General features: G+C 39.0%; 4 protein-coding genes across 4 annotated transcripts; 2 read left to right on the forward strand and 2 right to left on the reverse strand.

Annotated features, from left to right (window-relative positions):
* The first annotated feature begins 15,776 nt into the window (after positions 1-15,776).
* Positions 15,777-17,716, forward strand: GGS23DRAFT_584064 (phosphotransferase enzyme family-domain-containing protein). Its single transcript, XM_051517302.1, has 3 exons — positions 15,777-16,131; positions 16,237-17,005; positions 17,090-17,716. The coding sequence occupies exons 1-3, from the start codon at positions 16,039-16,041 to the stop codon at positions 17,581-17,583; spliced, it is 1,356 nt and encodes a 451-aa protein (XP_051368593.1). The 5' UTR covers positions 15,777-16,038; the 3' UTR covers positions 17,584-17,716.
* GGS23DRAFT_584066 (uncharacterized protein) lies at positions 17,717-18,793 on the reverse strand (the record flags this gene model as incomplete). The annotated part of the gene is made up of 2 exons (XM_051517303.1): positions 18,421-18,793; positions 17,717-18,372 (listed from the first exon to the last, which is right to left on the reverse strand). Coding segments are annotated over exons 1-2 (872 nt in total), but the record flags the coding sequence as incomplete, so codon positions are not given.
* A 1,017-nt stretch (positions 18,794-19,810) lies between these two features.
* GGS23DRAFT_584069 (uncharacterized protein) lies at positions 19,811-21,456 on the forward strand. The gene is made up of 4 exons (XM_051517304.1): positions 19,811-20,562; positions 20,622-20,744; positions 20,799-21,008; positions 21,069-21,456. The coding sequence occupies exons 1-4, from the start codon at positions 20,379-20,381 to the stop codon at positions 21,260-21,262; spliced, it is 711 nt and encodes a 236-aa protein (XP_051368595.1). The 5' UTR covers positions 19,811-20,378; the 3' UTR covers positions 21,263-21,456.
* Positions 21,457-21,603: 147 nt separating this feature from the next.
* On the reverse strand, positions 21,604-23,130 carry GGS23DRAFT_584071 (uncharacterized protein). Its single transcript, XM_051517305.1, has 5 exons — positions 22,710-23,130; positions 22,502-22,627; positions 22,322-22,443; positions 22,150-22,260; positions 21,604-22,067 (listed from the first exon to the last, which is right to left on the reverse strand). Exons 1-5 carry the CDS (start codon positions 23,032-23,034, stop codon positions 21,861-21,863), a joined length of 891 nt encoding a protein of 296 aa, XP_051368596.1. The 5' UTR covers positions 23,035-23,130; the 3' UTR covers positions 21,604-21,860.
* Positions 23,131-24,362: the final 1,232 nt, after the last annotated feature.

Here is a 24,362-nt window from a genome sequence, read left to right on the forward strand (position 1 = left end):
AAACTTTACGCGACTTAGGCTTATATATAGTATTAATTAAAAACGTACGTTTAACTTAATAAGCTAATTCCGAAATAAGGGCTAGGTCTCGCTTATATTATTTCGATTCTTACGTCGTATATCGAATTACCTTCGTAACGGCTTTACTAAAGACGTAAAGGAATTCTTCGTTACTTAATCCGGCGATCGCCTTATTTCCTTTATCCAAACTAAGTTCGAGGGCCGATAGGTTCTTAGCTTCGGAGATAGGTACTACCTTTATATCGTCGTTATAAAGGCGGGTATAATTAATTTTAGCTTAAAAGCTAGCGTCGGTCTTTAGGTACTCGGCTAGGAAGGCGTTTTTAGGCCTATATATATTATTAAAGCGGCTTAGGACATTAATAATATTTAGTTTTCTTAATCGCCGAATATAAGGCTTAATAACGTATCGCTTCTTAAGTTAATAGCGAGAGGGATTATTATCCGGGCCGAGCTAAAGTTAACGGTTCCTATAAAGGTACTTCCGTCGAATTCGAGTTTTATACGGAACTAGAAGATAAAGTTTATACCAAGTAATAAGAGGTAACTAACGAACCTATTTTTAACGACGTAAATCGGTAAGCGAAAGTAATAATCGGTAAGCTAAATAGAACCGTCGATTATTCTTATATATAAGGTCTCTATAAAGGATCTAAAACCTCGCTATATCGCCTTAGTACCGGTTATAAGGAGACGTTACTTCTTTACGTAGCTTTTTACGATTATATTAAACTATATCCTTATATCGATTACCGTAAATACGAGAGCTTTGTTCTCGTTAGGTCTTACGTTAACTACTAGCTTAGGGAGAGGCCGGATATAGTTTTTAATATCCTTTACGATAATAGAATTTACCGCTATTTTATTCGAAGGGTTAATAAACGGGGCGGTAGTTTATGGTACGCTAGGTATTTTAACGCTTTCTTCCCGATCCTTTTATACTTATTCCTTTATAATCTTAATAACCTTAAGCTAACCTTCGTTAATCTTTATAACGCGTATCGTAAGGTATTTAATTACCTATTCCGAAAGTCCGGGTATAAATTTAATTAGATTGTCCTACGAAACCTCGAAGCGTTTCCTATTATTCTTATTAATCTTATCTAATTAAAACTCTCTTAATAATTCGTTAATAATCTTCGCCTTTCTAGCTAGGTCGTTCGTATTCGAAGTAGCGTTCTTACCGGCTTTAGTCGGTTTACGTCTAAGCTATAACGATAGGACTTCTATATCCTCTTAATCGGGTATTTCTCTTTCGATATATTCGCCGTTAGGACCTTTAGTTCGCTTAACTACGTTAACTTCGACTAAGTCCGTTTTAATGATATCCTTATAATGATAAATACCTTCGTCGTCGATAAGATCCTTAGTCTAACTATAACCTAAGATTTCCGTTTCGTATAATTCGTAGCTATATTTACCTTCGATTATTTAAATAACGTTAATTTCTAATATAACTCTTAATATCTCTTCCTACTTTAGTACTACTTCCTCGTTTTTAAAGTATCGTAGGTTAAGGGATATAAGCTTTAGCTTTCCGGTTAGGTAGTAGTATGTTATTTTACGTACCTACTCTAGAGATTCCTTACTTTAATATACGTAAAATGAAATATAATAAGCGATCGGCTTTCCTTTACGTTTAGCTTAGGTAATAATCGATCCTAGGATTAGTATTAACTTTAGCTTATCCGGGTCTCCGTTCTCGAGGTAGTATAGTCGCTTACTACTCCTATAGCAGAACCGATTCTGCGTTATATTTATTAGTAGCGGGTAGCGGCTATAGTTATAAAGCCGATCGAGAGTATTATAAAATGAACATTCGAATTCCTTATAGTTATTCGTTTAAGTTAATAAAATCCTATTACGTATGCCCCGGTAGTTTAGTATAGTACTACGTTTAGAACTTATTAAAGTCCTTTTATTAGTTTATAGGTTATAAAGACTTAGGTTCCGAACCGCGTTTACTAAGAACGGGTTTTCCTATTAATATTATTAATCGGCGCCGTACGTATCCTTAGGGCTATAAGAACTATTCTCTTAATAATAATTCTACGAAGTTATCTTTATCTTTAGAGCGTTAAGTCGGTCGTAAAAGGCCTATATACTAGCTTCTTAATTAATACTTAGGTAGCCGTAAGAGGGTTTAAGCTACGAGGAAGGCGATAGTAAAGGTATCTAGAGGCTAAGAGTCGCTAATCGTTAAATTATTTATATTATAGGCTTCTCGGGTTCTTCGAAAGTTACCGTTTTTTATTATCGTCGTTCTTCGGCTTAGGCCTTATCGGTAATTTATGCTACTATACGACGTTCCGCTTACTTATAAAGCTAAGTATAAAGAGTCCGGTAGTCGATATTTCCGATCCTATTATAGTTATAATCTCCCGTCTTATAGAACTTTATAATTAAGGATATCCGGAATTTATTAATTAGGTATCCTACTTTCTAGGGAAGCTTTCCGTTATCGTTTACGAGCTTAGAAAGACGTTTATAGTTTATAAAATACGTAATGATCGCCTTAAGATCGTTAATTACGTTACCTCGTTCTAGTTATACGAGTTTACGTTTAACGTTAGCTTATCCTAGTTTATCGGTAATCTTAAAACGGTACTTTAAGGCTATAACGATAACTCTTTAGATCGTCTTATCCTTCGTAACGTCGTTAATACGCTCCCTAATAATCTTAGTTATAATCTATTCGCCGATCTCCTTAATCTTATCGTCGTCGCTTATACGATAATGGTTAAATAATCGATCTACCCTCTTTAATTATTAGGTTACGTTATATTCGTTAAACTTAAGCCTAAGGTAATCGGTAGGGTTAGGGAATCTAGTGGCTAGTATTACGATAATCGGGGTAGCTACCGGTATATTCTAGCTATTAAAGGCCCCGTTATTATTATTTTAAAATAATGCCATAGGGATTAGCGGGATAAGTATAGAGCCGCGGGTAAGGGGTAGCTAAGTAGGAGTTTTATTGTCGTTTTCCTTCTCTTCGGACGGATATAGAGGCGGAAAGCTAGTATCGATTCTTAAGGTCTTTATTAATAGTTTAGTCTTTATTACTTCGGATCCTAATAGCGATTTACTTCGTTTCCTAGCTACGGACTCCGTTTGGTTTATCGGTACGAGGTATAAAGTAAAAAGGGGGGTAATAAGGGTCTTATTATTTATCACATAGAGAGCCACTTATATATGGCTCCCTACTCCTTCTCGAGTTACTCGCTTACCTAACATAGCTCCTAGCTCGCTTATATAACATAGCTCGTAGCTCCCTATCGTCTATATATAGGTAGCTCGTATCTTCTTTATTAATCTCCTTCCTTCTTAGATAGTTAATTAATTTACCTTCTTCTTCCTACCTTCCGTTACTCTTAAGAAATAACCTTAGTACCTACGTAGCTCTCCCGATCTACGTATTAATTATAAGCCCGGTAGCCCTTCTAAGGAGCTAAGTTAATTAAGGTCTTAATATATAAGCTTCCGAGTAATCTTATTATTTATTTTTATCTCTTTAATCTCTCGATTAATCGTTTTTTTCTTAAATATCGCTTTCGTCTTTCTCTCGAATAATATATTTATAGTAATAACTAATACTAACGGAAACTTCTTTATTAAGAAGCTACCTATTAATATTAACCTACGTAACTTCGACGAATATCTACGATAATTTATTACATTTTAAAACTACGTCGAGTAATTCGATATTTAGAAGGATATTAATCCTAATACGAACGATTATAAGCTAAGTTCGGCGATACTTCTATCGCTCGAAGAATTTATTACTTAAGAAAAGGAGCGAGCGAGGAAGTAGTACTTCTAAGCTTTCCATGAGTAGGTTAAGAAAGACCCTAAGACTCGTAGGGAAAAGCCGAAAGCTCTAACCGAAAACCCGCGCTACTTCTTTATCGAAGAATATAAGTAACTACTTAAATAAAGTCGCTCTTAAGAATCTTAAGCTATTATTACCGGTAAAAGTTACCGAGCTCTTTATTATTAGATTATATCCTCGGTCTTTACTAATTATTTCGAGCTCGTCGATATATAACTTAAAGCTTAAGGACTTAAGCTAAACGTTTAAAATATTATAAGATTATTCCGCGATTACCTCGCTCTTATTTCTATTATTACGTAAACGTTCGTTCGTTAGGAATACCGCGAGGTCTTATAAAAGATAAAAGCGGGTACCTTTTACGGCGAGTAATTCTTTATTACTTAGAATAACGCTTATTACCGAGCTTTCGCTTACGATATTAACGAGATCTGAGGCGTATTCGGAACGAAGGACTTCCTCGAAGTTATTAAGGCTAAGATCGCTTTAAATTAAATTACTCGCGCGACTATTAAATTAATAACGGCGGACCGGCTTAAACGATAGCTACTTTCCCTTATAAAGCTAGGTAAAATACTCGGAGCTTTTATTTCCGAGGATAAGAAGATAAGTAAATCGGGCCTTTATATCTTAGCTACGTATTAAAAAGCTACTTTAGGATATAGAACCGGAGCGACTAACGCTAGTAGCTTTAATAGCTTTAATAACTCGACCGATAACGCTAGAGCTAATAAGTATTTATATAATAAATAATACCGTTAGGCTCCGGAGGCATACGTTAACCTTTAATTCGTTATTACCGGTAAAACCTTACGATAAATCTTATATATATCCGACGACGTAAAACTAGCTATTAAATAACGGTATAACTTAAGCGACTTTACCTTATTCTAAGTCCTTATTAAAAGTAACGGATAAAAGGTTACCGCTCCTAGTTAAGGTAGCTCTTCCGAAACTAACCTACCTCGGAATAAGCGTAATAAGAATAATAAGTAATCTGGTAATATTAACGTAACGGTAATCGATCTACGCATTATCTATATAACCTCTAGCGTAAGGGTATTTTCTATTATGGATTTAATACGATACCTCCTTTCCGAGAATACTATCTTCGATAATTACGGAGTTATTTACTTTATTAATAACCAGAATCTATTAGTCGAAGGTTCTTTCGCTCCCGCTAGAGACGGATAAACCATCGAAGCTAATACTACGAGCTTTCCTATTACCGGCATTAATATACGCGTTATTAAGAACTACCTTTAGAATAAATCGGGTAAGCTTACGATCGATCTTACGCTTAAAGACGTTATTCTCGTTAAAGATTTCTATATTAACATTATTTCCGAAGTAAAGCTTCTTGCTATTAATATCTAGTACTATGGTTTTAATTATTCTCTTCGCCGGGGATCGATTATAAACGGGTTTATCATAAGAAAACTCGAACGTCGTTATAACTTAATATTCTTTAAAGTTAAGTAGTTTTCCGTTTATTCGTAAGTTCTTCTTATAATACCGCTACGTACGTTTATAATAATACTATATAGTATAATATCGCTTGTTATTATTCCGACGACTAAGGAAAGAAAGACCCGATAAAGAAAATCGAAAGATTAAATAAAACCGAAAGAAGGCTTCGAGTAACTCTAGTACCTTAAAGCTAGGTATCTAGGCCCGGAGACGCTTAGAGTACTCGTAAAACATACTTAAAATATCGAGATTAACGGTATACTTACGCTTAAGTACGAGTATTATAGGCTTACGATAGGCAAGAGAATAATTTTACGCCGATTATTATTACATCGCTCGTTACGTCCTTTTTAACGCATATACTAGGATTTATTTAACTTTTCGAAAGGATACGACGGCTTTAAATAAATACTCGTTATTAAAGATAAATATAGCGGAATGCTCTAGATAAAGACCCTTAAAAGTAAATAAAGTTACTTAATTACGAAAATCATTCGACTCTTTAAAAGATAGGTACGACGATAATTCCGCCTCTCGATCTATAAGCTCCGATACGATAACGAACGAATAATAATCGGAATTAAAGGCTTAACCGGATATAAAATCTAGGCTTAAGAAAAAGGCATTAATCTCGAGTTACTACCGGCTAATATTAAAGAACTAACTAATAAGGGTAAGAAAGCTAAATAGTTTATTATCGTTACATCGATTAAAATAAGGATAAAAGCAAGGCTCCTAGAAAAGCTATGGCCTAAATACGTAAAGGCTACGGCATACCTAATAAATATAAGCCCGAGCTATATATACTATCTTCGCTCGCCTTATAAATTACTTAATACCTAATTTACCGTTTACTTTAGATAATATATACCTACGCTTATAAGGAAGCTAACGAGCGACTTAAGGCCAGACTAATACGGAATCTATACGTACGGATATCGCGCGTACCCTTTATTAAGAAAACGTGCTTAAAATCTCGATAAAAAAGGATTTAAAGTTAAACCAAGAGCTTACGTCGGTTATCTAGTTAGATATTATATATCTAACCTATACCGAGTATAGGTTCCTAAACTAAGGAGAGTAATACTAACTAAAAACGTCGTTTTTAACGAAGAAACGTTTTACGATAAGTCCGAAGAACTATAAACCGAAGAACTCGCTTAAGAAAAGCTAAACCGAATCGACCTAACGGGTAAAGTTACTAATAATATAACGAAAGCTATTATCGAAGTTCTAAATATCTAAGATTCGTAAGTTCCCTTTATTATAAAGTTTATTAACGAGTTACCTTAACTCGGGAATAACGAGCTTATTCCGAGCGATAGTCTAAATATAACTTAGTTTATTAACCCGAACTCGGGGATAGGTAAACCTAAACCGGAAAAAGCTCCGGAAAAAGAAGAATCCGTTACTTTAATTTAAAAGAAAGTTAGATTTATAAACGATTAACCTTTAAACGATCGACCGTAAATGCCTCTAGACGCTTCGATTTAATCCATAAAGGAATCCCTAGAACTATTCGATTAAGAAAAAGAGATATAAGAATAACTAAAGGCGGAATCCTAAGCTCTAAAGCTAACGAAGCAAAGGAATAAGGAGATTTCGGATTAACCTAATAGGCTCTTAAGTCCTAGGTTAATATTAAAGTCTCTTTCGGGACCGTTTAAAGGCTAAAGGGCTCCTACGGGAAGCCCTTCGCGACTAAAGCGAGGCATCGTAACGGAAAATCGCATAGAAACTAATACCGATCGGGTAATGCATTATCCTAACGAAGCGACGATTAATAAAAAGCTTAGTATCCCTCGGAATCGAAAGTAATCCGCTTAATCCGAGCTTAGCGAGCCATTAAGTCTATCCTTATTATCTAAAAAAGAGCGGAGGAAATATAACCGTAAAGTATATCCCCTGGCTACGCGTTATAGCCGGAAGAAGCGAGGAAAAAGTTCCGAAGGAAAGGAATTAAATAAAGGATAGGCTAGTACCGGCGCCTTTATATCAGGCATAGCTTCGAATGGGTTAATTAACCTATCGAACGACCGTAATTAATACGAATTTACTTCTACATTCTTACCTAATTAGCTCGACGGAACGTAAGACGATTAATCTTTTATTACGCTATATTTAGTTATTATAGCTACCTTTAAATAGGTATAAGCCGAGCGATTAGGCGTAGCGCCCGGTAAGATAATAATCCATCGCGATAAACTAACTAAGCTCCTAAAAACGTAAAAAGAGCTTAATAATTACCCCTTAAGGAATCGTTTTAAGGAAAACGCTAGGTCGGAAATAAATACCTTCTTAAGCGCTAGGGTTTAGAAAGTTATTAATCGCAACTAAGCTTAAATTAAACTAATACCGTTAAAGTAGGTTTTCGATTATAAATTCGATAAAGATAATTATTTCGATAAATATAAATCGCATTTAATTACGCGAGGAAATCTTCTTTCGAAAGGGTTACTCGAATTAACGTATGTAGTAATACTCGTAGTAAAATCTTTCCGAATAATGATAATAATCGCGGCTTATTTTAATCTTAAGGTAAATTAATTCGATATTAAGAACGCTTTTCTTAACGTAGCTCGACCGAAAGACGACTTAATATTAATCGAGCTATTAAACGGATTTAAATAAAAGAAGAAGTACGCGTTTATTATAAAAGTAATATACGGATTCCGAGACTTACCTTTACTTTAGTTTAGGGAACTCGAGAGTATCCTTACCCGTTTAAGACTTTAAAGCTTTCCGGAAAAGCTATATATATTCTATATATTAATAAGGGAAGTATTTGTATTAATATACGTCGACGACTTACTACTTATATACGATAAAAGTAACGATTCTATAGCTTAGAAGGTAGCTTAAGGGTTAAAAACTACCTATATAATAAAAGAACTAGGGCTAGTAAGTTAGTATTTAAGAATTCGGGTAATACGTAATCGCGAAAACCGGACGATAACCTTAGTATACGACGCCTACGTCGAGAAGATCGTAAGTCGCTTTAACTTAGCGAATAATAATTAATTCCTTATAATATTACTACCGATTATCGAGCTTATGAAATTTATAAGCGTCGCGTCGAAGTAATAAATTAAGGAATATTAGGAAAAAGTAGGGTCGTTACTTTATAGCGTAATTATAATCCGCCCGGACGTAGCTTTTATTACGTTATAACTTTCCTACTTCCTTATTAATCCGGGACCTTAGTATATAAAAGCCGTTAATTAAGCGATTAGATACCTTTATATTACGCGTTACCTTAGCATTAGGTATGGAAATAAGAGTAATAATATATAAGCGCTATTAATCGCTAGCGACGCTTCTTTTATAAACGATTTAAAAACTAGAAAATCGTTATAAGGCTATATTATATCGCTCTTTAAAGACCTAATAATATAAAAGGTAGCTCGTTAAATTATAATCTCGACGTCGATAACCGAAGCTAAGTTCCTAAGATTAAAGCATATAGCTAAGGAAACGATAGCTCTTAAACGCTTCTTTAGGGATATTATCCTAGATCTAGGAAAGCTATAAATAATTTATAGCGATAATTAATAAACCATTAAACTAATCGTAAAAAATAAGGAAAGAGATAATATAAGGCTCCGTTATATAAATATATAATACTTATAGCTCCGATAAGAGCGATAAAAAGGCTCTTTCGAGGTATTTTATCAACTTATAAGGTAAATACCGGCGAATGAATTAATTAAAGCTCTTCCTCGTTAATTATTCGAGTATTTTAAATCGTTACCTAACCTCTAAGATATAAAAGGAGAAATAACGATATTAAAGCTCTTAAATAATACGAAAATAACGTAGGATTTTAGTTTAATTATAAGAAAACCTAACTTAGAATAATATACTTTACTCGAAAAGCGACGTAAGGGTATTAATCTAAAAAGAATCTACGTATAATAAGACTTCTTCCCTTAACGAAAGAGCTAACTTATATAATAAAGCTAATATAATACTTTTAAAGCTCCCGAAAACTTAATAACCTTTAGAGCTACCGGCTTTGGTACTTACTTTAGGGTTATATTTATTTTTTAGATTACTTAACTTAGCCGGAGCTAAGGTATTACTAGTTTTATTATTATTAAACCGTATATAATTATTCGAAGCTTAATTTAGTAATATTCGGGTTAGTAGTAGCGGAGATAAAGCTTTAAGCCGAAGTAATTCTTCGTTTAATATTAACTTATATACTTTAACGGAAACGAACGAACCGGCGAGGAATACGGGTAATTCGTTATCGGTTAGCTTTACTACGGACGCGACTATCGCGAGTACGAGAGCTATAAAGGGAACGGGTCGGAGTTAAAACCTATTTACGTTTAGTAAGAAAGCTATCGTCTTAGGCGAAAGTATCCGTAATCGCTTATTCGCGTAACGATTCGGTAGTAAGCGGTAATATAAGCTAACGCTATTACTCGGGATAATACTAACGAAGTAGCTCCTTTATTTCTTCGCGGAAAGCGGTAGTTTAGAATAATATAGTTAGAAGAGTAATTTACGATAAAGGAAGCTCGGAACTTACTACCTTAGAGTTAAGGTTAGTTATTTAAGCGGCGATAAGCCGTTAAGTAGGACGTATAACGCGAGGGTAACTATAATTAATTAGCTTTCGACGAAATCTTATATAGCTTTAAGAAATACTTATAGAATTACGTAAGAATAATTACGCGAATAACGTAAGTAACGGTTAATAAAAGCTAAAAATTAGAAACACTCTTCCGTCGAGCGATGCTATATAGCGTTATTAATATACCGATAATAAGGGATATCGTTACGCGGGTCGTATTTTTCGGTAATAATAGGGAATAACGAGGCCGTATTATTATTAGCTCGGGTAATTCGACCTATTCCTTTAGACGTAAGCGATAGTTCGGTAGCTTCCTAGGAATTAAATCGTATTAAAAGCTTTTGAGGAGCGCGAGTAATAAGGGTAAAGCTTAGCTCGATTAATTAACAGGTAGTAATAAAAGTAACGATAGGAGCCGTTTCGAATTTAAGAGAGCTACCTTTATTAGAAGCTTACTTTTTAGGCGCGAATATAAAAAAAGAAACCGAATTAAGAATAAGAATAAAGACGGCGGTAGCGTTAGCGCGATAGCGCTTCCCTAGATTCGGTATAGTATCGTTAACGATAAACGAGCGATTATTAAGCTATCCGTAGCTTGGAAGAAAAAGGGGGCCGCCGGCTTTTGTTAAGCGAATAAGCGTCGGCGCGACGGCGGTAATAATAGTAAGAGAATTATCCTTCCCGCTTTAAGCTTTCGTAAGAATATTTAATATATATAACGACGGCTTAATAAGTATTCGGTACTCGCCGATAGTTTCCTTAGGAGCTATTAATACGGCGGCGGCTTAGGCTTTCGAGATAGGAGCGATTACTAACTCTTATTCGGCTATAATAATAAACGCCTAGCGGGATTTCGGGGTAGCTAGAATAACTACCTTTAAGTCGCTTCCGGAGTCGCTTTTTATAAAGCTATCCGTAGTTTCTATATCCCGAGGTATAAACTCGGAAGTATTATTATTATTATTTAGTTCTATGGCTCCGTATTTACGAATAACGCGATAAACCCCCTTTCGCTTTAAATCTTTACGTACTTATTTCCGTTTAATATAATAAGTTCGTTACTTACGAGCCTTACTTTTAGAGCTATTTTCCTTACGAATCCGCTTACGAGATACGGCCTTAGACTTTAGAATAACGGGAAAAGCTCTAGGGAGCGAAGGAATACGGCGGGCTATACGACGTTCGAGGGAGCGTAATTCTATAATATTTTATACTATAATTAAACCTCGGCCGGAAATCTAAAGTAGATAATTAATTAAAGGCTTATAACTTATAATAACTATAATATAAGAGCTAACTTATATATCGATAGATAAATTACTTTCCTTTATCGCGGTATATAAAAAGATTATTAATACCGGTATTAAAAGGGAAGCTACTTATAATAACTACCGAAATATATATATTAACCGCGATATCGTAGGTAAAGCTATTTACGCGATCGATAATAACGTCGAGGAATATATTACGTCGCTTTTCGGCGGCGCTAGAAGTAGTAATTAAAATAATCTTAGCGGCTGCGGGAATACCTAGGATAGCGGTAGCTCTCTTTATTACGATAGATTAAGTAATTAACTTTACGTACTCGGCCGGACCTTAGTCGGGTATAGCGGGGTCGTAAGCTCGCTCTTCGACGAATATTTAGGCGTAGTTACGGAATTAATTTATTTTATCGCTTAATATCTTAACCGCGCTATCGATACTAGTAAGGATTTCGTAAGAGCTAGGACGGTCGGATATTCTATCGAACTATTAGCTTTTAATTACTTATACCCGTATTAATATTACTAGAGCGTAAGCTTATCTTATTTCTCGCGCTTATTATATTAATATATAACTTACGTTAATATATTACCATAAGTTCGTTACGATAGCGAACGATAGTAAGGAAGTACCGTAATTAAAAAAGGACTTACTTAAATAAAGTACGCGCGAATAAAGTAATATATAGGTTATATACGTAACCGAGAATGATAGGGAATTAAAAACGAGCGTATCGGATTAGCTCTGGATATGCCTCTATAAAAGAAAAGAGGAAAGGGAGAGAGCTATTACGAAAGAGTAGGAGATTTTTCTCTTATAGTATAGGAGCTTAAGTATAAGGGGGAGCGTTACCGGGTACTAACCTAGTAAAGCTACGAGAGGGTTCGCGTGCGATAATAATAATATAAAGCGAAGTAATAAGAGCCCTCGCGAACGTATAACGAATACGGTAGAAATACTTAATTAAGAGCTACGATATATCTCTTTTATTAGGATATTAGGAAGAGCTAATATAATAGCTAATTAAGAGGATATTTTAAGCTATTGGAAGTATTATATAAAGGCGTAAGTAACTAAAGCGACGAATATATTACTCCGGAGAGCTAGTAAGGCGAATAAGGCTTAAGTTAACCTAGGACTTTAATTAAGAGGATAGCTAAGCTAACTATCGCGAGTCTTTCGGCTAAGCTATTATTATTATTTAGCTAAGCTCGCTATCGCGAGCCTAGCTAGGGGGTATATTATATAAAGAGCTACTTATATATAGCTCCTTACTTCTTCTCGAGTTACTCGCTTACCTAATATAGCTTCTAGCTCGCTTATATAATATAGCTCGTAGCTTCCTATCGTCTATATATAGGTAGCTCGTATCTCCTTTATTAATCTCCTTCCTTCTTAAATAGTTAGTTAATTTACCTTCTTCTTTCCACCTTCTGTTACTCCTAAGAAGCAACCTTAGTGCCTACGTAGCTCTCCCGATCTACGTATTATTATTTAATATAAAGGTAAAGGTAAGATAGCTATTATCTATATCCTAATACTTTTCCTCTAGTATGGATATATTACTATTTATTATATTATCCCGATTGATAGGGTCCGGATATTATACGAGCTTTTCTAGTCGGTTAACGCCTAATTAAAATACGATACGTATTTCCTAAATTAATAATTTAACTATTATAAATCAGTCAACGATAATTCCTCTTATTAAAGTTTAGAACTCCTAACGTATAACCTTCGTTAAAGTAATACGTATAAAGGATAGATCCCGAGTAGAGGATCGCGTTAAATACGATACCGGTTATAGCCATAGGCCGGTTTCAATCTAATAGGAGCTATTTAATAATATTAACGGTATTACCGCTAGGCGCCGTTTTATGCCTATGTTAGTACTTCTCGCTATACTAGTTATTAATTAGTAATATAGGGCTAGCTTATATATAGATATACCTATTAATTCGATTCTAGTTCCGTTTCCTTAATCCTTTATATCTACGTAGTCCTATTAATATTAATTCTTAATTCTCCTTAAAACTATCGGTTATTAGTAGTTATTAATCTATTAATCCTATCTATGTTATTAATGTAAATATCTATATTATATCGTATACTATATCGTCGAATCGCTACGCCTAGGTATCCTAAAATACCTTTAGTATAATAAGTTATTAATATCTATATATTAATCTATATCGATTAGTAGGTTTAGAGGGAAAAAAAAGCTATCGTAAGGTCGGTTAAGGTATAATTATTATTAGCCTTTATCTATCCTTTGTATTAATAAAGGAGTAACGGGTCGTATAAGTTATCGTAATTTATATTAAGACGTTCGTACGTCTTCTATATAGTAGGTAAATGATTATAAGGGGGCTGCTTTAATCGCTATAAGCTTTATTTATTCGTACGAAATATACTATATTATTAGCGGTTCGAGAAAGCGGTTAGTATCGAGGGCTAAGTACTATCCCTAGTAGCGGTAGTATTACGACGATAGTTTCCTAGGCTTACGGATACCTCCCTATAGGTAGGTAAGAGGTTATACGAGGTTTACGTTAATCGTTATAAGCGCTATCTATTCGTCGTATTAAATCGTAATATCGATAGCTTAATAACGTTATAAGTATTAAAGGCTAGGTAGTATCCTAGTAATAGTAATATCGTCGTAAAAGCTCCCGGGCTTATACGTACCTCCCTATAGTAGATAAATAACCATAAGGCGGAATACTTTATTTTACGTAAAACGCGGACTACTTCGCGGGTTAAATAGCGGCGCCGACGGCGATCGGTATCCTTTAAATCCTAATAGCGTAATAGAAACTCCGTAAACTAAGGTTACGAGGTTCGAAAAAGTTATAAGGTAGTCGCTACTAAGGAGGAGTAGAGCGTACGCGATACTAAAGACCCGGATAGGTTTATTCGAAAGTATACTCTATCGAAGACTATAGTACGTACGATAGTCTAAGACGGATAAAACTAATATCGCTATACTAATTAAGAGGTAAGGAATTTAATATAATTATCGTATCTTAACTACGCCTCTTAGTCGTAGAGATATAATAATCGCTAGCCCGAAGGTATAAAAGGTAAGGAAAGAAAAGGGGTAAAACGTAAAAGTTACTTATTTGGTTATAGCGGTACGACGAAGTAACTTAAGCGCCTATAACTAAAATAAATATACTAATCGAAGAACGATAAATCTAATAATAAAAACGAATCTTTAATTAAGGTAAAAATAATAAAGATAGTAATCTAATTCGGTAATGAACTAAATGATAAGCATAGTATGTTCCGTACTTACGGGAGCTATGGTTACTCTATATAGGTATAAGGCCTATCGTAGCGTATCACGTAATGCATTAAGAGGGTATGTCTTACCGCACCACTACATTACTTTTACGTCTTTTACTGTTAAGCTCTTTAATTATTCGTTTCTTTAATATAAAGCGTTATAATATTTATATTAAATAGCTATTAATAAACTTATATCGTACCTAGCTATACGAATACCGTTTAACGGAATCTACTTTAGATATAGCTAGTTCGGAATATTTTTAATTAAAACAAAGGGTATAATAAAGGTAGCGTCTTTGTAAATAGTAATATTTAGACGGGCCGACGCCGCGCGACTTCGTATATTTAGTATAGGAGGAGGGAAAAATCGGGTCGGCGATATAATAAGAGGAGTAAGTAGTCGGGTTAGTAATACTATAGGAGGTAATGATTAGGTCGGTAACGTAGGAAGAGGCGTAGGTCGAGATACTATTAGATTTCTTCGTCGTTTCTTATTTTAAGTCTTTCGATTCTAATTAGATTCGTCTATAACCGCGCGGTTTCGTAATTACCTAGTATTAAGATCTAGATTTTATAACGGTTATTTTCGTTTTTAATCTCGGTAGGCCCGATAGGTTTTATAATAATTACTATTGCTATATATTCGTTTTATAAAGTCTATTTCTAGACGATATTAGCAATACTTTGTATATTAAATAATAGATATAATAAAGCCTATATAGAAATAATAGAATATGTATAAAGATATACGAATACGTATATAAACCTTATAATATATAGAACAATAATAAAACGCGTATATTATCGATTATTAAATCTTTAAACCCGTACGGATTACTTATATTATAATCGCGTATTATTAAGAACGCGTATAAAAAACTCTTTCGCGTAAACGAATAAGTATAGATAAACGTAAACGCGTATATACCGTATTATATAATAATGATCTCTATACCTAGGTATGCGTATTTATAGCCTAAATATAACATAATATACGTTTATATACGTAGTTATATATATATATACGTATACTTACCGTAACGTATAGCTTCGTATAGCTTTATAGAGCGGCTTACGTAATTATAACCGTTTCGCTATTTTCATGGACTAATTACCTTCGTAAGACTCTGGCCTATTTCGGACTATGGCGTAGGTTTAATCTTAGTATATTAGATTATCTTAATTAATAGAAAAATAGGAAGAGATTAATAATAAAGGAATTATTAAAGATTAAAACTAACCGAGAAATTATAGGTTATTTAAGTAAGAGAGTCGCGTTAAAAGGCGCGTTCGTAGATCCTAACGCAGTAGTCCGTGAAGGGGTGGCTCGTAGAGGGGTACCCTAGCTTATTTCAAGCTAAGGGTCGGCACGAAAAGTTGGCATGACCGGCCCCGCACCTACAGGGTCTCATAATCAATTCATCATCTTGACCCTCAACAGGAGCCTTGCCTTTTGAGAGGGATTCAAGTACCGTAATAACCCGACAGACACAAACCCTCAGAGAACCCAGGCATCTCTTTACTGCAAACCTCACCCCTCACCGTTCGCCACTCAAGATTTTTGACCTGATAAGTACTTGCCATGGCGACTATTTCTCACAATCACACACACTACCAGGCGCGTCTCGATTACATCAAGCAAATACTAGCAGATTATTTGAATCTCCCTAATCAGGTAGGCCTTAAGCTAGTAGGAAGTTTACCTCGAGCTTCTCCGCTTCATAGCTAAGCCGTCGTTTCCGAACTTGCAATAATATCTAACGACGATGACTCTAAACAGGTCATAGAGCAAACCAAGATCACGCCAATCCAATACGAACATGACTTCCCTTTCAAGTACAACAATTTCGTTTACCACCTCTCGCTTCTTACCGGTGTCCCCGGCGGCCTCGGGGATGCTGATGGAAGTCGCAAGCTAAAGCACCCAGGCTGCGTCCCCATCCCAGCCGGCACCAAGGATTTCATATTACGTTTAAGCAACCCGGACGCTGAGGGCATGCACCAAGAAACACGAGTGCAGAATGAAGTCGGCATCCTTACTCTCGCCTCAGCTGCTCTCTGCCATATCAAGCCTACCGTAGTCCCCCGTGTTTTCGGTTGGGATGGCGCTAGTCGCGATCATCTAGGCTGGATCCTAGAGGAACTGATGCCTGGCGTACCACTTGCCGAGCCGTTTGATAAAACCATGACTTTTGTTCAGAAGAGAGAGATCCTGGCACAGATGGCGAGATTGCTAAAGGCGCTGCAGGATTACCTACTTCCCGAGAGCATCAATGGCTGGGGAGGTGTAACGTTTGATGGCAATAGCGGTGCTATAGTTAGCACGTCCATGCCTAGCGTCGGTGCCGGACCGTGGCCTTCTTTCGAAGACTCCTATAGAGGCCGCCTGAAAGTAGCACTCAGCAAAGCCGATACGAACCCGTATCTGCAAGGGTGGCATGCCAACGGTGTCAGAGAACGCGTTGATGCGTTTATCGAGCGTGGCCTAGCAGCACAATTCTCCGACTTAACATCGAAGCACGACAGGACTATTATACACGCAGACTTCAGTTGGTATCTTCCTTTCTTATTCATTCGGAATCGTTCACTATTACTCCGGCCTTTATAATCTTAGCACTGACACTTATATAAAGCTACTGACAATCTGCTCTACGATCCTACGACAGGTCGTATAACAGCACTTCTCGATTACGATTTCGCTAGCATCCTACACCCTGCATATGAGTTCTTCCGCTCTTTCAACAGCACCGGCGGCCGGCTTAGCGGCTGGTTAAGCGCGACGACTCTAGAGGAAAAGGAGGCAGTAGCGCTTCGGAATGCTAAACTTACCGGACAGTTTCCTTCACCTCTTCCAGTGGCGGTAGCGTCCAGCAATGGTCCAGGAGTTGATTGGGAGCTCGCGCGGGCATGGGATGAAGAGCTGCAGAAACTGGATGTAAAACGACCCAGCTCCATTCAAGGGATTGATAAGATTGCGGATGTTGACGAAGTCTTGGGCACTCTATTACCTTGGACCTTGGCTAATGCGGACTATCTGAGATTGAATCCTGAGGAAGATCACAGGATGGATTTAAGACGCAGAAGCGAGAGTAAGCTTGTGGGCTTACTGGATCACATGGGATTCTAGACTGGAATAATCACAAGAGAAGAACGATGTCGATGAGAGAAGGTTAAAGGAAGGGGCCAGACCGGATAGCTGATGGTGATGGTGAGTGATAGGTTGCTATGTGGATAAATGTGAATCACTTGACAAGTCTGAACTCGCAGATAATCCCGCTATATTTCGTGAAACTATAGAATGCAGTGTATTTCCAATACACGTCATTTAGCCCACTCAGTATCATCCGGATGGAACACGAGCGTCCTAACTTCGATACTCTCCCTCTTTGGCATATCCTCATGCTCCTTGTTCACAAACGCCGTATGCGGCGCCCTCCGTGCCCTCCCGTCCGTCTTCGAATCAAAGCACTTGATCAGCAGCACCTCCTCAGGCGTCTGCTTATATAGATAACACCACTTATGCTCTAAACTCGCTCTCACAGAAAACATCTCCCCCTCCTCATCCGGCTTGTGCTCTGGGCTCTCTCCCTCCCTATCCGAATAAACCAATTTAATCGGAACAAGGTCTGAATCCTGAACAGAGCCGGCTTCCGCAACACCAAGAGGATCTTTCAAGATCGTCTTGATGGGTCGCCAGACATTGATTATTTGATATCGACCCTTGAGGAGAGTGGGGGATTCGCTGGGTAAGTGGTGAGAAACACGCTTGGGCCCTGCGACGTAGGATGTGTCGATATGAACTCGGTGGAGGGGACCGCGGGGAGTGAGGGGCTTGCTCGGGTTGTTAGGGTTGGCGCAAGACTCGATTGGCTTGCGGATCGTGTGATTATAGACGAAGACTTTGGAGGCTCCGGTGCTGCATCTATTAATACCTCGCAAGCTTGATAGGTGTATGTATACTTACACTTTCTTTAATAATTCCTCTGTTTCGGGGTAGTAGATGTGTTTTATCTTCTCGTCATCTAGGAAATCTTTCTCTGCACTGCTATGCCTGACGATTTGGAACCCCTTCGTGTCTAAAGTGTACTGAGACTCGTTTCCACGGATATCGTGGATTACAGTCTCCTGTGGCTTGGTAGGTCTGGCATATGTCTCTATCTTATCGACATAAGTCGAAGCAGACGGAGAGCGGTACTCATTGTCCTCAAAATAATTCAAAACTGTAGTGACATCGTGGGGAATCATCTCGACGTCGTTAGCTGGGCAGGAATATGATTGTTATGATGGTCTCAAATCTCCAAGCGCGCTGGCTAGAATGTGGGGGGGGGGGGGGGGGGGTTGTTGCTGCGAATGCTACCTTGGCTTCAGAGGACGTATCCGATATGGGTTCAGAACAGAATACTACTACCTAGGTAGTGTCAATACAAGGGCCAATTGGAATTCTGGTGAACATTTATAATAGGACTTTGCACATCGGCGTTAGTTACCCTCTGGGGTAGTCCGGCCCCGTACATGTGGGTATCGCTACTTCGTTCCCCGGTGATCAAGTCGCATCGGGGACTACTGTGTATGCAGTTGGGAGGTTATTACTCTGCATTGAAAGATAACCCGTGTCAGCCAATTATTCTTCCACCATGGCAATCGCCCTCTTTCAGGGTTTCGGCCGCCAAGCCTGATCATCATTCAACCAACGTATGAATGTCATTATTGTACGATCCAAAAATCATGGGCGATCCTTGTAGTATCGACAAGTACCTAACATACTAGGGGCCAAAGCGTATTGAATCTCGGACTGGGTAACCCTCTAATATAATGAATTAAAACGCAACACTCCACATCTCTCAAGGCCGTTATTGTATCCCATGTAGCTCTTTTGCCTTTGTCTTGATGTCGCACGACCGTGCTCTAGTCTGATTTACAGCTTGTGGAAAAAAAGAAATAGCTTCGTCGCGCTATTAGTTACTTTAGAGGCAGTAGCATTTGAGTGGTTCACGGGCGAATCTCTTTACATTCCTCATGCAGCTTCATGAATATTCTTCTGTCTGATTCAAGCATGTCATAAACCAACCTTGATAGATTAGTTTGTGAATTGGAGGTTTTAGTTTGATGCAAGGTGCCTGATTAAAACTGCAGTATTCTCAGGGATGATTTGTAGTCATGATAATACTACTCTGCTATTCGAGGCTGTGTGCTGGCCACTGTCTAGTCAGAGTTGTGAGTTATTATGGATCCTTGGTTGTTAACGAGATGCCAACTGCATTTCGTTTTCGTTGTCGCCCACATATAGTTCTTAATATATTAAATATACCCACCATTACACAGATCCTGCTTTTCTCTGACGCATTGTGTGGCATGCTTTTCGCTAGATCTTGTTTCCGTTAGGGTGAGCATTCGACTGGATGCCGCCAAGGTTCACAGCTCTCGGCGACAAGCTGCGGAGGCGGATCTGGTTGGCCATCAATGGCTGTGGTGCCATCACGGGTTATGCCTCGCGTTGCCACGATCCTATTCTTTTCAACGCCAAGCATTTATTGTTGTATTCTGATGCATACCGCCCGGCTAGGGCTAATGGAAAGGGCCAAATGACACACGCAGCATGCCATGGAACGCGCTTATCGTGGAGCCCACATTGCCCTACCGGGAAAGACGAGTTGGCTGAGGTGAAGGCCACCCACGGCGTTTGCCAGACTTACCATTCTATCCCGGGGGGACGAGTGCAGAAGACAGAAACGACAAAATCGAGAATTCCCAACAGGAACCATAGCCGAGCGAGTTTTCTTGACGTGAGCACGTGCAGGACCATTTAGTCGCCGCTCCTACAACATGTCTACATCACCACTCCTTTGCCCTGGGGAAAAAACGAACCATAGGATCGATCATTTGCATTCATTATCGAAGATCTTATTGCGGTAGTTGCTCGGAATGGATGCCCGCACCACAAGATACTCGTCCAATCGAATAAGCAGGGGTGTTGTGTGTCTCCATGCGGTTCTGTTTTGCTCTGCTGCTTTTCTGAACTTATGGGCTCTCCGTCAACTACACACATGCCCACAGCACACATTGGTATCTTGGGATGGCGGGCATCAGAAGAGTGCTCTTGACAACTGTCGGTAATCTGCTCTTTGATCATTATAGTCTGATACTAATGAGCTAATGACGCGGAAGATCCCCTGGAAGGGCTAGCGACGAAAAGCCTAATTACATTCGATGCTGATCTCTTCGCTACATCCATTTACAAAGGAGAGCCTCGTAAGGAGCTTGATGAAGCTTGGGAAAAATTAGTCGATCGTATGTGCCCTGCTAACGCCCATATACAGTTGGCTTACTGTGTACCGAGTACAGACCCTATGATACTAGCAGACTATACAACGTTGCAGACATTTGATCCGACAAAAAAACCCACCAAGGGTGTTGATAATCACTACTACGCAACGGTCGAAGTTTTCCATCATCTTCACTGCTTGGACATAACTCGAAAGTTCATTTGGCGAGACCATTATCAACATATTGATACTTTTCAGGATCCACCCGAGATGGTCTGGGAACACGTTGGTGAGTTGAATCAACTACCGCTACCTATGGAGCAATTTGTTAAGATATCATTATGAACAGATCACTGCATAGACCTGCTACGACAGGTGCTCATGTGCAATAGCGCGACTGGCTTATTATTTTACACTGATCTCGGCAGCCAGGAGCAACCCGAAGCCCGCGTCTCGACAAGTCATATGTGTAGGAATTTCTCACAAATATCAGATTGGGTGTGGGAGCATGATTCTGAGCTTGGCGTGTATGCGGAAATGTAACAACTGGGTAGATGGGGTGAGGAGAAAGCTCTTACAAATATCAGACTCAAAATAGGAGTACGATTCTGAGCATGGTACGCAACTATCTGGAAACGTAACAACTAGGGCATTCAACAGATGTTAGCCATTTACTATTATGTGTGCATAGCACTACCTAGTTAATATCAAGTGCTTTACCCCAGAAGCCGAATACCTAAGTTGAAAAAAAGAAGGACCTTTCAAGTTGTCACGTAGAGGTTACTCCTTAGGTTGCTCCCCTTCGTTACTTACCTCAGCAACAGGTGCTCCTATATAGAGGCTCTGATTACCTCCATTCCTTTGGTTAATTCTTAAATTTTCGCGTAAAACGTAGACGCCTACATTATGCTGTGCGGTATGTAGGCAAATAAGGGCTGGCTTAATTACTACGTGACATAAATAAAACATGACCTTTTCTCCACTACTTCATCCTCCGTTACTTGTGAGATAGCTCCTCGCGCGTGCTCACGCACTAACATACGTAGCTCTCCCTGATCTACGTGATGCAAGTTAAATGGGAAGGCCTGATATCGACATAAGTCGTTTTTTACATCTTGTATAAGCCCACTGTAAGCACCGCTCAAGGCGAGTATGTGTAAGTTCCCCAGCCTAGGGGATCGTCCGTGACCAACGTATCCTTATCTAGCTCCGTCGAAAGTCGTCTATTCCATGCCCATTGCTGAATATTGGCGAAATTACGACAAGTGTGCACAACCTCGGCGACAACCTTCATACTACTATGAGGAGAGGTACGTGCAAACGTTGTAGGGGTTATGTCGCTGGTGCACTACACATGTCGGCGGCAGCTCGTTAGCTTACATGGAAAATACTCTGTGCTGTGGATTGGGACACAACTAAGAATGACGAACCATTATACTCTGCCGGAGCATATCGAGACAGTGATCAAGATGCTCTATACCCAGCAGATCATCTTCGTTCGTCATGTCAACAGCACCATATATGCCTTTCCTGATCATGTTCTTGGAGTTGTACGACGTGTCAGTCCGAACTTTCTCATATGGTCTTGTGTGGTAATCCTACCAAGCAGTGAAGTTGATGGAAGACGGATAGTTGGACAACGTATCCTCCCTGCGGACCCGGGATAGGGAGAGTTTTGTTGTCCATTGGCCGCGCTTCGTCTGCGCTTATTCTCGTGATGCCGACTGGGTTTCAAGTTAGAGAATGGCTATGATGACGTGGTAATTTTGTTTGGTGGCTCACAATCATAAAGTCCAGCCCAGAGTTTGTTGTTTTCTTCCGACGGTTCGCCTTGGAACGGGGATTGTTCAATCCCGAAACCGCTTGAAAACACGACCTGTTCATAGTGAACAGCAGGTAAGGCTGGGGCTATATTGTTATGCTCGGGGCATTGGCAATGGTTAACGATATCTGAACTAGTGGAAGTATATCGAGGTAATTCTGAGCTCACAGTAAGTCAAGATTCGGTTTCGTGCGGTATTTGAGAGGAAGACTTTTCCCATCAAAAAGAAGTTTAATAGTACAGAGACGAAGAAGACGATTCTTGTTATGGCTGGCCGAGGGATCGTGTAATGCCGGTGTGTCCGGTGGCCGGTTGTAGATTGCTGACTGCTAGAGTGTGTTCTGTTGTCCACGCATGTGTCTCCTGAGCTCAGATTCCTGAGGCGAACGTATTGCGTGCTCTGGGACATCGTCGCAATGGAGTAGATTCGTAATAGAATGTTGACAGAGTCGCATGACAGAGAATAGCTGGAATTTGGCCCTTTCATACTCATGGGGACTCTCGAAATACCCTAGATGAGTCTGTACGGAGAGCTCATTATGCACATTTACACCAACAGCAGATAGACAGTCGTCTGGGTTGCTAAAATACGCCCGGTGGCCTAACCTGCGTCTGCTAGCCTCCAACTGCAATGGACTTTTACATTTGGGTGGGTCCGTCCATAAAAAGGTCTTGCAGCCAACCGCATAAGAAGCCTTGCTCAACTCCCTGAGACAGCAATGGAAAGGATGCGGTATTACCCCTACGACATTTGGCTGGCGGCATTTCATGTCGGCATTTGCATACCCAGGGGGAAAGAGCGAGAAGGGGGGGAAGCATGTTGTCCGCTCTGTGGTTGACAGAACGAAGCAGAGAACCGGGTACGGATGCTATGCAGTATTTGTGAGGCATGTGAATATATTAGGGAGGAAATCACCTTGATAGTTCCTAAAAGGACAAACGTGAGATTCTCAACGCATAGTCCTCTCTTAGCTTCATTGCAGAATACTAGTGTGAGATATTTGCCGCACAGAGAGAATTCGCGATATCATCTGCCGTATACTGGTATCCCAGGATGAAGTGGTCTATACTTGTGACCCCTTTTGCTGGCGTAGCTTCGATGGCTATAGCACCTTCTTTACATTCTGAGGTAAAAATTCAGCCCTTTTTATCTGTAGTAATTAACTTTATTCACGAGACTACGTTTTATAGGGACTCAACATCGACATCCGTACGCCCGACAGCCCCCCAAGTATCGATACGACTGCCACGAGACAAGGCTGGGTAACGTCATACAAGCCGGGCACACCCCCGAGTGTTGATACGACCGCCACGAGACAAGGCTGGGTAACGTCATACAAGCCGGGCACACCCCCGAGTGTCGATACGACCGCCACGAGACAAGGTTGGGTAACGTCATACAAGCCGGGCAATCCTGTATGGAATCGCCCCGAACACTGGGTATGCTTTTGCGATATTGATTATTAGTTCAGTGATTTCTGACCTCCATTAGTTGCCCACTGGCCCGGAATATCTTGATTTTGAGAGCCTCGAAAAGGGATACCACACGCATATAATCACCATGCACGGTTCGGATTCCTGGCTACATCCGAGCCTCCTTGCAATTAAGCGGTTTTTTGGTTAGCCAGATAATGAGTTGAGTATCGTCGACGTTTGACTTCTCTGGTAGTTCCGAGTAAGGATCATTATTGGTTGTTGTATAGATACTTGGTTTACTTCATTCGCTGGATGGTGGGCTATTGTTGTTTGAAGCGATTGCCTTTAGTTACTCGCTTTCTATACAGTCGCTTCCTAAGCGAAGTCATTAAATCGTACTGGTTC

The sequence above is a fragment of the Durotheca rogersii genome, assembly GCF_024521655.1.
Source record: "Durotheca rogersii strain YMJ 92031201 chromosome Unknown GGS23scaffold_28, whole genome shotgun sequence".
NCBI classification, from domain to species: Eukaryota; Fungi; Ascomycota; class Sordariomycetes; order Xylariales; family Xylariaceae; genus Durotheca; species Durotheca rogersii.

What these genes read in the sequence shown, in the direction of transcription:
- GGS23DRAFT_584069 (XM_051517304.1), top strand. Translation starts at nt 20,379, where the DNA reads ATGGATGCCCGCACCACAAGATACTCGTCCAATCGAATAAGCAGGGGT. An exon ending in GAAGAGTGCTCTTGACAACT is followed by an intron (nt 20,563 to 20,621) that starts GTCGGTAATCTG and finishes ATGACGCGGAAG; the next exon opens with ATCCCCTGGAAGGGCTAGCG. An exon ending in TTGGGAAAAATTAGTCGATC is followed by an intron (nt 20,745 to 20,798) that starts GTATGTGCCCTG and finishes TACCGAGTACAG; the next exon opens with ACCCTATGATACTAGCAGAC.
- GGS23DRAFT_584064 (XM_051517302.1), top strand. Translation starts at nt 16,039, where the DNA reads ATGGCGACTATTTCTCACAATCACACACACTACCAGGCGCGTCTCGAT. An exon ending in ATTTGAATCTCCCTAATCAG is followed by an intron (nt 16,132 to 16,236) that starts GTAGGCCTTAAG and finishes GACTCTAAACAG; the next exon opens with GTCATAGAGCAAACCAAGAT. An exon ending in TATTATACACGCAGACTTCA is followed by an intron (nt 17,006 to 17,089) that starts GTTGGTATCTTC and finishes ACTTATATAAAG; the next exon opens with CTACTGACAATCTGCTCTAC.
- GGS23DRAFT_584071 (XM_051517305.1), bottom strand. Translation starts at nt 23,034, where the DNA reads ATGAGTATGAAAGGGCCAAATTCCAGCTATTCTCTGTCATGCGACTCT. An exon ending in TCCATCAACTTCACTGCTTG is followed by an intron (nt 22,261 to 22,321) that starts GTAGGATTACCA and finishes TACAACTCCAAG; the next exon opens with AACATGATCAGGAAAGGCAT. An exon ending in TGCTCCGGCAGAGTATAATG is followed by an intron (nt 22,068 to 22,149) that starts GTTCGTCATTCT and finishes CGACATGTGTAG; the next exon opens with TGCACCAGCGACATAACCCC.